The sequence below is a fragment of the Erythrolamprus reginae genome, chromosome Z (genome assembly GCF_031021105.1).
Source record: "Erythrolamprus reginae isolate rEryReg1 chromosome Z, rEryReg1.hap1, whole genome shotgun sequence".
Lineage (NCBI taxonomy): Eukaryota > Metazoa > Chordata > Lepidosauria > Squamata > Dipsadidae > Erythrolamprus > Erythrolamprus reginae.
The window spans coordinates 55,260,355-55,275,275 of NC_091963.1; the positions used below are offsets into that span (position 1 = coordinate 55,260,355).

Here is a 14,921-nt window from a genome sequence, read left to right on the forward strand (position 1 = left end):
TTTCAATTTCATCACCAGTAGGCCTACCATCCAGGGGACCTTTAGAAGAAGTGCCTCTCTTGGGAATGGAGGAAGCCATGGCCTTAACAACTTACAGGAACAAGGCCTGAGTCAAAGGGGGAGAAGCTACTATGAATAGGCATACAAAATTCCCAAGAGGAAGGAGGCCTAAGCTCCTAGGTCCAGGAGCATCTGCAGCTCAAAGACAATCTGGACAAATCCAAAGTTCGTATCAATGAGTACAGATGGGCCAGGCCTCACTACTTAAAAACAAACCAAGGCACGCTGATTTTGAGGCCTAGCCAGGGAGTAATAATCTGAGGGTCTCACAGCCTACTCCGGGCCATGCGGTGGATTTTATGGCGCCAAGCGGCTTGCGCGTAGGTGAGCTGCAAGTACTGAAATTACTGGGCGGCCTTGGGGTCTTCGTGCCAAAGAAAACGCTCCAATAGTTTGAATGGAGGCAAGACTAAAGTCCAGGAGATGAACAAGGGAGCTTGTCATGTGTCCCACACCACCGGAGGAAAAAAGGGGCCACAATAATAACCTCCCAGCCAAGTAGATTTACTTGTAAATGCAATCCGGCAGCGGCATGAACAAGGCGATTGCGAAACTCACGGCTTTAGCTGTGCCGCAGCTTCTCCCTTTTGGCCCCAAGCCCAGTAGAGCTGGCGCGAAGTCAAGCTTCGAAGAAGAAAGGCAATGGTAACTGATTTTACTTATCTGTTAAATCTGTTGAAGAGAGAGAGAGAGTGAGAGAGAACGAAGAGGGAAGGTGTTTTTGAGAGGAGCTGAGCCACCACACGTCCTGCCGGTAGGAGGACTGAATTCTGGGGAAGGGCTGGATCCAGCAATCTTTTTAAAGACAAGGCTCAATCCTATGTGGATTGGACAGCAAGCAACCCACATGACTGCTGGACCCGGTCCTTCAGTACGGAGAATCAGCATATTGCTTCCAACAATCTGGGTCCTCATTTTACCAACCTTGGAAGGATGGAATGCTGAGTCAACCTTGAGCCAGAGGTGAGATTTGAACTTCTGAACCACAGTTAGCAGTTGCCTGAAATAGCCTGCAGTGCTGCACTCTAACCACTGCGCTACCCCAGAGCAGAAGTAATGCCTCCATGATATTCCACACTAGGAAAAATGTCCATAAGCTTAGCAAAAGAATTTCCTACAAATTTTGATTTTGATATGAGCTAGACTTGCTTAACTGGTTACTTTGGACAAAGACAATTTGTGAATATTTTTTAAAAAGTTGTATTGTTTGAAATGGTTATCATGTACCAATTATTGAGTCACTAAGACTACTGTATTATATCAAAGCTTTTAAATCACTAGTAAGAAAATACACTGGTAATAATATTTTTCCCTTTAGTCAGAAATATCAATTTAATTTAATTGACAGCAATGAGAGCAGATTATGTAACATTTCCAAAGAGCCTAGGAAACCTTAGATTATAGAATGATAGAAATCAAACAATCTAATACAAGAACCAAAACCGCAATTTGAAATATCACCCTCATTTTATAGAAAGAACAAAAAGATCAATCTTAACTGTGGCCAAATGTCCAAAGACTCAAAGCAAATACATGTACTTATATGATATGTCTATTGAGACCTTCAGATAGCATTAAATAATGATGCATTGGGAAAAGATATTGAAACAGCCTAAGCAAAAAAAAAAAAAAGTTTTAGAAAGTTAACTGCCAAAATTTAACAACTTAAAGGAATCTTTCTAAAGAGATTGCAAATGAACACAATCTCAGTTGCTCCCTTGTACCAGGGTATGTCCTGATCCTAATTTCTCTGCCTTTATCTCTCTCACACACACATGCCTATATTTTTGTTGTTGTTGTGATTTGTTTTATTTTTGTTGCTAAGGAAAAAGGGGGAAAATAGAATGGCAGATTTTAAAAGCAATAATATATTTACAAATATCTGAAATATATTTAAAGACTATATTCATTAATCCAGGTATCACACAATAATGATACGTTTCATCATTCAAGAGACAATATAGCAGAGTGTATACAGAAGTGTTCAATAGCAATACTAGTAGTGTTTATCACAGTGTTTAACTCAATACACCAATTTAAGCTGCATTGACTTAGACTTTTAGAAGTCCCCCTATTGCCAAGACTGAAAAACAATGGTTTAGCCTATCATTGATGGTTGTCTCCAAACAGACTGCAAGTCTTCAAAGAATACCAGTCCCTAGTGTAAGCTGCTGTTACCTGAATAGCTTGGCGACCCTGTTGTGCATCTGCTAGAAGCTGAATAGTAAGAGTTCTGGAATCTTGCAAAGCTTCTTGGAGGTAGATAAAACTATGGCCGACATGGCGTCCCATGGTGCATTCCCGACAAATGGGAACAGAACAAGCATCACAGTAGAAATGCAGCACCTGAGACAGAGAGAATTGAATAATATGCATGTCAACAGAAGATGTAAGATTTGTTTTAAAAGCCATTTCCTAAATCTGTAAAGTACACTGCAGAGAGAACAATAGAAGTTCCTTTTTTATTTAATTCAGGGTATGAGAATAACTTTTTCCTTTTGTTATATCTTTCTTTATAAACCACATACATTGAAGTGGCATTAGATTTATATAATTCCTTCCGGTTAAGCTCTTAATTTACTGTTTTAGATAAAATGTTTTAGTTAACCACCCTCAAACAGACTTCGTGAACTTTCCCAAAATATTGTGTCAAGGGATTAACTAATTTATTCATCAGCGAACTACAAAACTCTTTTTACATTTCATCCACCAGAGGGAAGCAACAGAGAGCTGGGAATGCTTCTCATTTAGGTTTTTTTTAATTTAAAAACCCCCTCAATATTTACACAATTTTTACTACTCCAGAAGAGTTTGACATGTTTATATCTGTAGAAGACAAATGGTTCAAATTACAAGAAAAGTAATACTATAATTGTGTTCTATAATTATGTGAAATAGTATGGCATTCATTGTTCCTATGTTCTTGGCATATCCTCATTCATTATTCTGTAAAACTAACCATTATATTAAAATATTCAAAATTGACAACTCAAATCAATGTCTAATCAAGAAAAATCATTTCAGCATTAATAAAACTATATTTGAATATTACTTCCAAATCAAAGTTTAGTGTCCTTTTCAAACAAAATGGAATACACAGTCTATCCAAGACTATTAGAAGACTATTGGGCAATTCAATTAATTACTTAAGCATGCACACATTAAAATTCACATTACAAAAATTGAGTATCCATAAATTAAAACTTTTTTTAATGAAGACCTTGGATCCGTAAATCAGAAATCACTTATCAGTGTTACTATTACCTGGGATCCCATGAAATTCAACATGTGTTCTTTGGCAGAGCATAGCAGCATCATTTTATTTGCTATCTGATTTCATTTTATTTCCAAATGTAAGTGTACTCATTTAAAAAAAAATCCTACACAGAAAAAAAATCTTAAAAGCACAGAAAGAAGCTCACGCAGATCACCAGTGTAATGTCACAACTATTGTGGTAGTTAGAAAAAAATTCTCCCCTTTAAAGTGACCAGTTACCACAAAGAAAATGGCGTCAATGAGCAAAACCTCAGCTTCAAACTAAACCTATTAGGTTTGAAACCTTTGAAACAGTTAATGCCAGAAGCAAAGCTAGGTCAAAGGCCAGAAAGCAATGCTGTCATGCAGATCCAGATGTAACTTTCCACAGGAATACAATGTAGGAGTCAGTGCACACTAGCCACAAAAGAGAGGAGAAAGTATGAAAACAATTAATAGATAATCAAAGAAAGCTTCTAGTTCAGCTAATTATAGCTTTAAAATGGATTGGTAGAAGTTGGAACTGTCTAATGACAGTTATTTTTTATTATAGAATATAGAAATATTATGCAAAAAATGTTTTTAGTGTTTTGAGAATACAACTGGTTTAACAAGTGAAATTCAAAAATTTGTACTCAAATATTCTGTTGCCAGAAGAATCATTAATGAAATGAAGCGCCACTCTTTCCTCTCACTAGTTGTGCTAACAGTGTTTTTCAACCTTTTTTCTTCAGGTGAACCCTTTGGTGTGGTCAGATTTCTGGTGGAACCCTGGTTGAAAAACACTGCATTAAGCTATACACCCTGAAGCTGAAATAGAATTCTTTTATTGGACAAGTGTGATTGAATACACAAGAAATTTGTCTTTGGTGCATATGCTCTCAATATACATAAAAGAAAATACTGCTCAAAAAAATGAAGGGAACACTTAAACAACACAATATAACTCCAAGTAAATCAAACTTCTGTGAAATCAAACTGTCCACTTAGGAAACAACACTGATCGACAATCAATCTCACATGTTGTCAGCACATTCAATTTTGTACAGAACAAAGTATTCAATGAGAATATTTCATTCATTCTGATCTAGGATGTGTTCTTTGAGTGTTCCCTTTATTTTTTTTGAGCAGTGTACATTAGTCAAGAATCATGAGGTACAACACTTAATGGTTGTCATAGGGATCAAATACGCAATCAGGAAACAATATTAATAAAAATCTTAAATATACAAGCAATGTAACAGTCACATAGTCATAATTGGGAGGAAGTGAGTGATAGGAATTATGAGAAAAAACTAGTAGTAATAATAGTGAAGACTTAGTAAATAGTTTGACAGTGATGACGGAATTATTTGTTTAGCAAAGGGATGGCTTTTGGGAAAAAACTATTCTTGTCTCTAGTTGTCTTGGTGTGCGGTGCTCACCAAAGTAGTAAAAAGTACTCATCAAAGTAACTTAAGTTGCCGCCACTGCTTGCTTTTCAACTCCCAACCCCCCTAATGTCATCTCAGAAGACAGGGTTCAAGAGAGGGTAGGAGATTGAAAGGAAATATGTGGTATAATGAGAAGCACCTACTGCAAATCCACCTTCATTAGCCAGTTGCTTGTTGTGGTCCTCCTCCTCCTCCTCCTCCTCCTCCATTGTACGTTATGCTCTGCAAAGGGCTCACATTTTCCCCAAAGAAGCGTGTGGAATTCAAAACTGGATGAGTGATGCAGCCGCATTCCAAAGGGCTCGATTTACCTGTGAGTTTTCACTCGGAACTGGCACAAGTGCGCAAAAAGAGAAGGACGGAGAGGATTCCCCTTCTCTGCAGGCTCATTATCATTGGAAGACTCCCTCGAGCCATCGACTTCTGGAGTCGTTGAACCTTAAATTTCTTTCCAACCCAACCTAGGGCGGAAATGAGACCTTGCCGGAGAGGAAAAGCGGCTGGAGAAATGATGCGGCACGCTCCTCACTTTTACTTGCAACTCGGGACCAGTCTAGCACAGGGGTCTCCAACCTTGGCAACTTTTAATACTTGTGGACTTCAACTCCCAGAATTCCTGGAACCAGCTTAGACCCATGTGCGAGTAAAAGCAAAGCTAGCTGAAGGATTCTGGAAGTTGAAGTTGGGGTTTTATTGCATGAAAGTTATCTGCTTAGTGGTTAGAAGAAGCATGCAAAGGCTAGCCACTAAAGGGGTGCTATTGCTGCTGCCGGCGCCGCTGCCACTCCTCCTCCTGCTCTATGGCTGCTGCTGCTGAGCATGATTGATCTGCCGGACATGAGAAGGAGGAAGAGGCTGCCCCGCTGCAGGAGCAGGCAGGATTGAAGGGGGGGCCTGCTTTGCCTTGTCTTCTTATTAAGTCGCGGAACCCCTGGCTGGCCCTTGCGTAACCCTTGGGTTCCGCCGAACTCTGGTTGAAAAACACTGTGCTAACAGGTGTTGATATTAAGATACAGTGAGGTAAAAGATCATCTTTGTCATCTTCAAACTAGTTGGTAGAATTTTTAGTAGCATCTCTCCATTACTAAAGAAAATAATAGTATCTCCATCTGTAGTGATGTTCTCTACTGTTAGCCCTTAAATTACAACTGTAATGGAGTCTGTCCATTAGGGTCGAAGTCAGGGCAAACATTAAATCAACTGCCTCAAGTTATGACCAGCCATCCAGAAGTGGGTTAGTTCTGGTTCAGCCTGGTTCTGCGAACCGGTAGCACTGCCAGTGGGAAGCTCTGCCCACCCATTCGGATTGCTTCTGCACATGCACAGAAACATTGTGAGAGAGCAAACTTCTATTAATAAGTTTTAGAACCCCTATTACAGCCATCCCTGTTCTTGCCAGTGAATCAGAATGTGTGCATCAAGTGAAGCCTCAAGGGTGGGTGAAGCCCATCGGAAGCTTAGTGCCAAGCAAGCCCACTTGTCCCTGAGATACCCCATGCTGTCTCCATGAAGTCCTAGCTGAATCCTACAGACAGTCAGGCAATAGCTAAAAGTTTTGCAAGTTGCCAGCTTCTATTCTGTTTTTTCTGCATATAGTTAAACTTTCTGAGCTGATTTCCCCCCCTGCAACTGCTCAAGTCAGAAAGCTGTAGAAAGAGTTTCTTTGCCTGCTTCCATCTTCTAGAATTAAGGTAAGGTTTTAAAAGGGATATTGATTAGAAGATAGAGGTGGGGAGTTTAATTTTAGCACCTAATTTGGGGAAGAGGATGAGGGAGAAAGATCAGGAAGTATTTCCCTTCCAGCTTTGTTTTCTTTATTGAAGAAATGTAGTTTTATTTGGGAGGGAGGAGGTTAAGAAAGGGAAAACTTTTGGGAAAATCATCCTGAAGCTGCTGCCTTAGCATTCAGAGTCTGGCTTCCTAAAGCCTTCAAGAGCCAAAGGTTTGCAGACTTTATCTGGGCAGAACGCTCTGAAAGCAGCCTCCATTTTCTGTAAGAAATTGCCAGAGCAAATGGTGGCTGCTTCCAGTGGGCATAGATACCAGGCCCAAGCACTGAAGATTTTTATTTATTTATTTATTTTGTCCAATACACAATAATACAAATGAAGATTATAGAGGATATAGTAGAGAAGAAATACGAACTATATGAGAGACTATCTGGAGAGGTCAACCGTGGATAGTCTAAGGGTAAAATGTTGGGGGTTAGGGGATGATACTACAGAGTCTGGTAATGAGTTCCATGCTTTGACAACCTGATTACTAAAGTCATATTTTTTACAGTCAGGTTTGGAGCGGATAATATTAAGCTTGAATCTGTTGTGTGCTCGTGTTGTTGTGGTTGAAGATGAAGTAGTCTTTTACAGGCAGTACATTGCAGCATATGATCTTATGGGCAATACTTAGATCATGTTTAAAGCATCGTAGTTCTAAGTTTTCAAGACCCAGGATTGTAAGTCTAGTTTCATAGGGTATTCTGTTTCAAGTGGAGGAATGAAGGGCTCTTCTTGTGAAGTATCTTTGAACATTTTCAAGGGTGCTAATGTCTGAGATGTGATATGGTTTCCAAACAGATGAGCTGTATTCGAGGATGGATCCGGCAAAAGTTTTGTAAGCTCTGGTAAGTAGTGTGAGATTTCCAGAGCAGAAGCTACGTAGGATTAGATTAACAACTCTTGAGGCCTTATTTATATTATTTATTTATTGGATTTGTATGCCGCCCCTCTCCAGAGACTTGGGGCGGCTAACAGCTATAATAAGACAGCGTATAACAATAATCCAATACTAAAAACAATTTGAATTGTGACCGGAAACTGATTGGCACCAATGCAGACTGTGGAGTGTTGGTGTAACATGGGCATATTTGGAAAAGCCCATGATTGCTCTCGCAGCTGCATTCTGCATGATCTGAAGTTTCCAAACACTTTTCAAAGGTAGCCCCATGTAGCGAGCATTACAGTAGTCGAGCCTCGAGGTAATGAGGGCATGAGTGACTGTCAGCAGTGACTCCTGGTCCAAATAGGGTCGCAATTGGTGCACCAGGCGAACCTGGGTGAACGCCCCCCTCGCCACAGCTGAAAGATGTTTCTCTAATGTGAGCTGTAGATCGAGGAGGACGCCCAAATTGCGAACCCTCTCTGAGGGGGTCAATGATTCTCCCCCCAGGTAATGGACGGACAGATGGAATTGTCCTTGGGAGGCAAGACCCACAGCCATTCCGTCTTGTCTGGGTTGAGTTTGAGTTTGTTGACACCCATCCAGGCCCCAACAGCCTCCAGGCGCCGGCACATCACTTCCACTGCTTCGTTGACTGGACATGGGGTGGAGATGTATAACTGGGTGTCATCAGCATATTGATGATACCTCACCCCATGCCCTTGGATGATCTCACCCAGCGGTTTCATGTAGATATTAAATAGCAGGGGGGAGAGGACCGACCTCTAAGGCACCCCACAAGGGAGAGACCTAGAGGTCGACCTCTGACCCCCCACTAACACCAACTGCGACCGACCAGAGAGGTAGGAGGAGAACCACTGAAGAACAGTGCCTCCCACTCCCAACCCCTCCAGCCGGCGCCGAAGGATACCATAGTCAATGGTATCGAAAACCGCTGAGAGGTCAAGAATCACCAGGACAGAGGACAAGCCCCTGTCCCGGGCCCGCCAGAGATCATCCATCAGCGCGACCAAAGCAGTTTCCGTGCTGTAGCCGGGCCTGAATCCAGACTGCTGAGGACCTAGATAATCGGCTTCTTCCAAGGACGCTGGAGTTGAAGCGCCACCACCTTCTCAACAACCTTCCCCATAAAGGGAAGGTTGGAGACTGGATGGTAGTTATTAAGCACGGCTGGGTCCAGGGAAGGCTTCTTGTGGAGTTTGGGGTTCGGGGTTCGGGGGGTGCTGGCAAGCCCCCCAGGCCGGCTGCGACGTTTTAAAACACCCGCGCCGCTTCGCAGCTGTCTCCTGAAGCCGAACGCTAAAGCCGAACTTCCGCGTTCGGCTTCGGGAGACAGCTGCGAAGCGGCGCGGGTGTTTTAAAAGGTCGCAGCCGGCCTGGGGGGCTTCCCAGCAACCTCCCGAACCGAACCCGGGGTTCAGCAAAATTTTGCCTCTTCTTACGAACTTTGTTTGAGTTACGAATCGGCGTTCGGAAGGCTTCTGGGAAGCCCCGCCGCCCGGCTGTCACCTTTTAAAACAGCCGCGCGGCTTCCCAGCAGTCTCCGAACGCCGGTTCGTAACTCGAAAAAAGTTCGTAAGAAGAGGCAAAATTTTTCTGAACCCCGGGTTCGTATCACGAGTTGTTCGTAAGACGAGGGGTTCATATCTTGATGTACCACTGTATTCAATCGGATTCGGACTTACTCTTCCTCCATCGCTTCTCTAGACGTCTCTCCTGGCGTTTCAACTCCCAGAGCACCTCATTGAACCATGGAGCTCTACGGGGTCTAGTGCCGCAGAGAGGTTGCAGTAGTGCAATTCGGTCAAGGGCCTCCGCTGCAGCCTTGTTCCAGGCCTCAGCCAGAGACTCTGCCGAACTGTGGACGAGTGTATCTGGAAGAACCCCAAGTGCCTTCTGAAAGCTTTCTGGATGCATCAGGCGCCTGGGGTGGAACAACTTAATCAGTTCCGCCTCCCTGCGGGGGAAGATTGGAACCAGGAAGTCAAGCCGCAGTAGAAAATGGTCTGACCATGACAAAGGCAACACTTCTAAGCCCTTTAGTCTCAGACCATTACTCAGTTGCTCAGAGAGGAATACCATGTTGGGTGCGTGCCCCCCCTCGTGAATTGGACCCTGTACTACTTGGGTCAGGTCCATGGCTGCCATGGAGGCCATGAACTTCTGTGCCAGTTCAGAGGATTCGCCGAGCGACGGCAGGTTGAGGTCCCCCAAGACAATAAGTCTAGGAAACCCCACCGCCAGCCCGGCTACCTCCTCGAGTAGCACAGGCAGGGCTTGTGCCACGCAGCTGGGAGGCAGGTACATGAGAAACAAGCCCACCTGAACCCCTAAGTCCAACTTCACCAGGAGGGACTCGCAATCCGCAATCTCTGGAGCAACGAATCTATGCAGGCAAAGGCTCTCCCTGGCTATAATAGCCACTCCTCCCCCCCTTCCCTGGGGTCAAGGTTGATGCTATATCTGAAACCTGGCTGGGCAAATTTCAGAGAGAGGAACTCCTCCCTCCGGGCCCAGCCAGGTTTCAGTTACACATGCCAGGTCGGCCTCCTCATCCAGGATTAAATCCCGGATGAGGAGAGCTTTATTTACCACCAACCTGGCATTGAATAGCAGCAACCTGAGCCCAGGGCCAGAATTACACTCATCACCAGTATTCTGGGTAGAACTCATGGAGCTGGAACAAGGGATCATTATTAAGCAGCGATCCCTCCTTCCCCTGGAACGGCTCACTCCGTGGTTCCTGCCATATCTGCCTCTCCCCAGCAACACCGGTATATCCTGACCCTCTGCCACCCCAGAGATAGGTGCCCCCCCTCCTGCCTCTCCAGCGCCAGGTAGGCCAAATATATTACTTACATCACTCCCATTCATCTCATCCATATTGTAACCCCACCCATCCCACCCATCCATGCCAATCATTCACTCCATACATACTATTATCACCCCAATTATCCATCGTTTAAGACTCCCCCAAATAATTTAGTTAAAAATAGTCAAATTAATATTAAGATTAAAGATTAAAAACACTAAAGAAAATAATAAAAATAAGTTATAGAGTATACAAAATATAGGTAATAGTGCAGTAATTCAGTTCTTTAAATAAATAAATCCAGTCAGCAGCGAGTAACAACGGTGCTAGGTTCTTAAAGTCAAAGGTTATTCAGAGTTCAGGATCATTCAATATCCCTCCCCCCTCAAGAAAGAGGGGGGGTGTCCTGCTCGTCTAGTTGCATCACATGTCCATCCTTCTCAAAGTTGACATTTCCAATTTGCCATGTTCCCAGCAAAATCCAAGGCAATACCCCAAAGCCTTCATGCAGCCTCTGTATGGTCCATTTATGATCATAATGTTTTCTTCCTCGGCCTCCTCGTTTTCCTGTAGGCCTCCATCTCCTCTCTCTCCTAATCCTGCAGCTCCCCACCTGGCTGGCCCTCTGCCGCCGAACACCCCCACCATTCGGTGTTCTGGCTCTCCAGGTCAGTCTGGTATATATGGTGGGTCTTGGCTGTCCCATCTCGATTTTCTTGGCGATTCTCAGCTTCCCAACACCGTAGCTCAGCAGGAGAGGGGGAAAAGACTGCAGACAGCTTCATTCTAGCTGGTGGCCGCCATTTTCCGACCCCCAGCTGATTCCATAGCAAAAGCAAAAGCAAAGCAAAGGCTCCGCGGTGAGAATAAACTAAAACAAACGCCGCGGAGCAGGGGGCAGCGGGATCTTCCTGGCTGACACAAGATCTTTCCTCTGAAGCTCCAAACCCCTCCCTCTGTCTCCTCTGTCTCCTCTCTCTCTGTCCTCAGCAAACTCTCCGTGGCGAGTCTCTAAATCTCCGCAGCAAGGTAATCCAAAAAACAAATGCCACGAGGCAGTGGGCAACGGAATCCTCCTTGGTTGAGCACAGGACCACCCCTCCAGGGCTCCGGGACTCCAAGCCTCCTTCTGTCTTCTCCTCTGTCCTCCGCCCTCCATCTTCCCAGTGATGACAGAAAGGCAACAGACAGCACGCCACGGCGCCACAAATGGCAAGCGGCTCAGCTCTGGTTTTTAGTCGCCATTTTCATCATTTTCCAAAGTCCGGCCGATTGCACCACAAACTCTGGGACAGAAAGGGGCGTGGAGCACAGGGGAGTAGAAAAGGGGGGATCTCTTGGGCAGCAAATGCTCACTTCCAGAGCCGCAAGTTTTAAGCTGGATTTAAACTGTCATTCCCTATATTTTATCGATGTTATCCACCGTAGTCCGGTGGAGCAGCAACTCCACCCTTCTCCTTGCTCCCCACCGGATCCGGAAGTACATTTGAGATTATCTCAGTTTGAGCGGAGACCACCCCCCCAAGGCAAGGACTTCTTAGTGATGTTGTTGCAGTGGGCTTTGGCACTTAGATCTTTAGTTATTAGTATTCCGAGGTCCTTGACCGAGTGGGGATTATCTGTGATAATTTGTTTATTAAGTTTGTATTTGAAGTTCTGATTCTTTTTGCCGATGTGTAGGACAGAGCATTTGCTGGTTGAGATTTGGAGTTGCCATGTGTTGTGTCAAGGTGGGAGGAGAAGAGAGGTGGGGATGCCGTAGCATCTCCATAGTCAGTCATATGGGTGAATGACCATAGGAGCAATGCAGCCATTGTAATTTTGGAAGAGGACCTTATATGTAGTTTTGGAGTGTTTATAATAACTTTGAACTGACTTGGCTTTTCTAGAGGGCTATAAAAATGCATTATGTCTATCTGTTGCCATATAATACTAGTTATTAGTACAATACTAAGTGTTTGCCAACACTTCTCCCTGCATTTCCTTGCCATGTCCTCTGATTAAAAATATACATTTCCACATAGACTAACAGCAGCCTTTGACCCACAAAAAGGAATTCAACCTAACTGTATTTTGTTCTGCCTAACAGCATTTTCTTAACTGCATTCGCTCACCTAACAATGGCTTATCAAATAAATTACAACAGTGGATATTTATTCATTATTTAAAATGTGCTATGTGTCCATTGCTAACTGGATTGTACCTACATTTATTCACATTTGTTGCAGAGATGAGCAAAAAGGCTCTATTCACAATACAATATCTTTCCAGCAAAAAAACTAATTCTGCATCATAGAGTATTCCAAGTATTTGGCAGATCCCATGGAAACTACTGTGCTGGAGGAGCATTGTTGTTGGTGGTGGTGGTAGTGGTTATTCACAAAAAATAAGATAATTAGGTATGACATATTAAGGCTGTTTGCAACACATACAACAACATGAAGTTGCCCAATAATCTCTAATGCAAATATTTGTTTGTTTGTTTGTTGTTTGTTTATGTCTATTTCAATATAAAACACAATTTGGCTAGTTTTATCTGGACAAAGAGGTTAAATAGGACAATTATTTAGACAGGTAACTACTGCAAGTAGCACTCAATTACTACCACAATTGGTAGCATTTCTACTGCTAAGCAAGACAGATGTTAAGGGAGTTTTGCCCCATTTTACAACTTTTCTTGACACATTTAAATGAATAACATCAGTTATTATATTATGAACAAAGTTGTAAAGTGAATCAGGCTTTCCCAGGGACACTGCAACTGTCCTAAATATGAATCAGTTGATCATATAACCATGTGAAGAACAGTTATATATCTTTTTTTAATGTTGTAACTACAGTCACTATATGAATGGCTGTAAGTCAAGGAAAGCCTGTAGCAGGAATCCTATGGCTGTAGACAAACAAAATCCCAGAAAAAGGAGATGAGAAACCCATTTGTACTAAATGTTGCTATACTGTTACTAGGATTCAAACTGTTTGGAATGCAAAAGAATGACATTTCTAGGAATAATGGGGGAAAAGACATAATAGTTACATTATAATATGGTGACAGCACAAAAACAAGAACTCTTATATGCACGAAGCCTACTTATTTGTTTAAAGGCTGGTTTTAATTAAAAACTCTACTTTGCAGGTCATTCATGGAACATTCCTAAACCTGACCTCCAGATGATATTAGCCCATCTAGGCAATGCCTACTTAGTTTCTAGTGCTTAAAAAATACTAAACAAAAAAGAGCAAAACTAGACACAGAAATGGAGACCAAAGGTTCAATGCAAATATTGCAAATAATCTGCAATTACACTAAAATAGTTAAAACTGTTTGTTTAAAACTATTATTATAGAAAATATAAGAAATAGAATTAGCATTTCAGATTTCCTGGTGTAGATTAAGTTTTTTAAATATTTCAGACCAAACTTAGCTTTAAGATCATTATCAGAAGCAGTAACTGGACTTAATAACTAAGAGGTAGTGTGTAAGTATGCTATGTATTATTTGAAAATGCTAAAGCTATTTCCATTCCAGACTTGCATTAATACCCATTTCCTCAGCTAGAAAGAAATGTTCTTTGAATTAGTTATGTGCATTCATTCAAACAAACAAACAAAACTCTACCTACAGAAACTGGCAATATTTTTCAAAACAGTAGGGCATATCACATGGGGCTATTCATCTTTTACAACCACAGCAGGCAAAAGAGTACCAGAGCAAGGCTATAAAGTTGATTGCTCTAGGATAGGGATTTACAGTGCATAGTAAAACCAAAAACACGAATGTTCAAGTGTCATGCTCCCTTTCTGGCCCACCTGCTTTCAAAGAGCTAGGAGGGGGATGAGTAAGTAAAACGTCTCCAAGGATGGCATAGCAATCAACCAACATCTGATGAATGGCTACTAGAGTTAAACTTTGACCTGAATGGACAATTCCTAAACCGGTTACCCTCCCCAACATTGTCCCTCATATGCCCCATCTACCTGCTTCTTTTTTTACAAATGTTTTAAGTACCAGGCACAATTAACAAAAGCAATGGAATGTGGATGCAGTTTCCATTGAAAGCTGCAATGCAAAAACAAAAACAACATTCCACACAAAAAAGCTGAGATTCATTGGGAAGCCAATGGACACTTATGGCTTAATTGTACAGCTTTGCTTATTATTCAAATATGGACATAAGAAAAGAAAGAGCTTGGTTGTTGTGCTGTGATTTAAGATGACAGAACAAACAGGATGAATATGGATTTCAAATGGAACATTAGACTTGAGAATAAATGATAAAACGTGTAATATTTTAGACATTGTATACAATTATGCAGACTAATGGCACCACAGAATCTATTTCCTGTATTTTAAAAAAAAGGGATATTAGAATCCGTTTTATTTTCCCTTTTCTAATGAAATATTCAAATATTTCAGATATTTCTATATACAAATCTTTTTTTGATTGAAATGGACTTTGCCTCCCTGGATGTTGCCAAATTTTGTAGTGCTGCCAGTAGCAATAAAGATTCAACTAATATCTCTACAATTCTGAATATAGATAATGTACTTTTTGCCCACTTTTGTCTTAATGTCTTGGATTCATGTCATAATATTGAGTAACTAAGACAAATAACACCAATTTGAGAGATCCAGTTTATATTAATAGTTATAGTGGCAATAGTAACATAATATTCTAACTTT

At 42.1% G+C, this 14,921-nt stretch overlaps 1 protein-coding gene across 2 annotated transcripts in view; it reads right to left on the reverse strand.

The window, feature by feature from the left end:
• The window catches only part of TRIM71 (tripartite motif containing 71), a 149,732-nt gene that overhangs the window by 55,584 nt on the left and 79,227 nt on the right, over positions 1-14,921 (reverse strand). The window contains exon 2 of one of the 2 annotated variants that reach the window (XM_070727299.1): positions 2,239-2,406. The exons of the other annotated variant lie outside the window; for it this stretch is intronic. Within the exon in view, the coding sequence (XP_070583400.1) occupies positions 2,239-2,406 (168 nt within the window). The remainder of the gene's footprint in view (positions 1-2,238; positions 2,407-14,921) is intronic. 2 annotated transcript variants of the gene reach the window in all.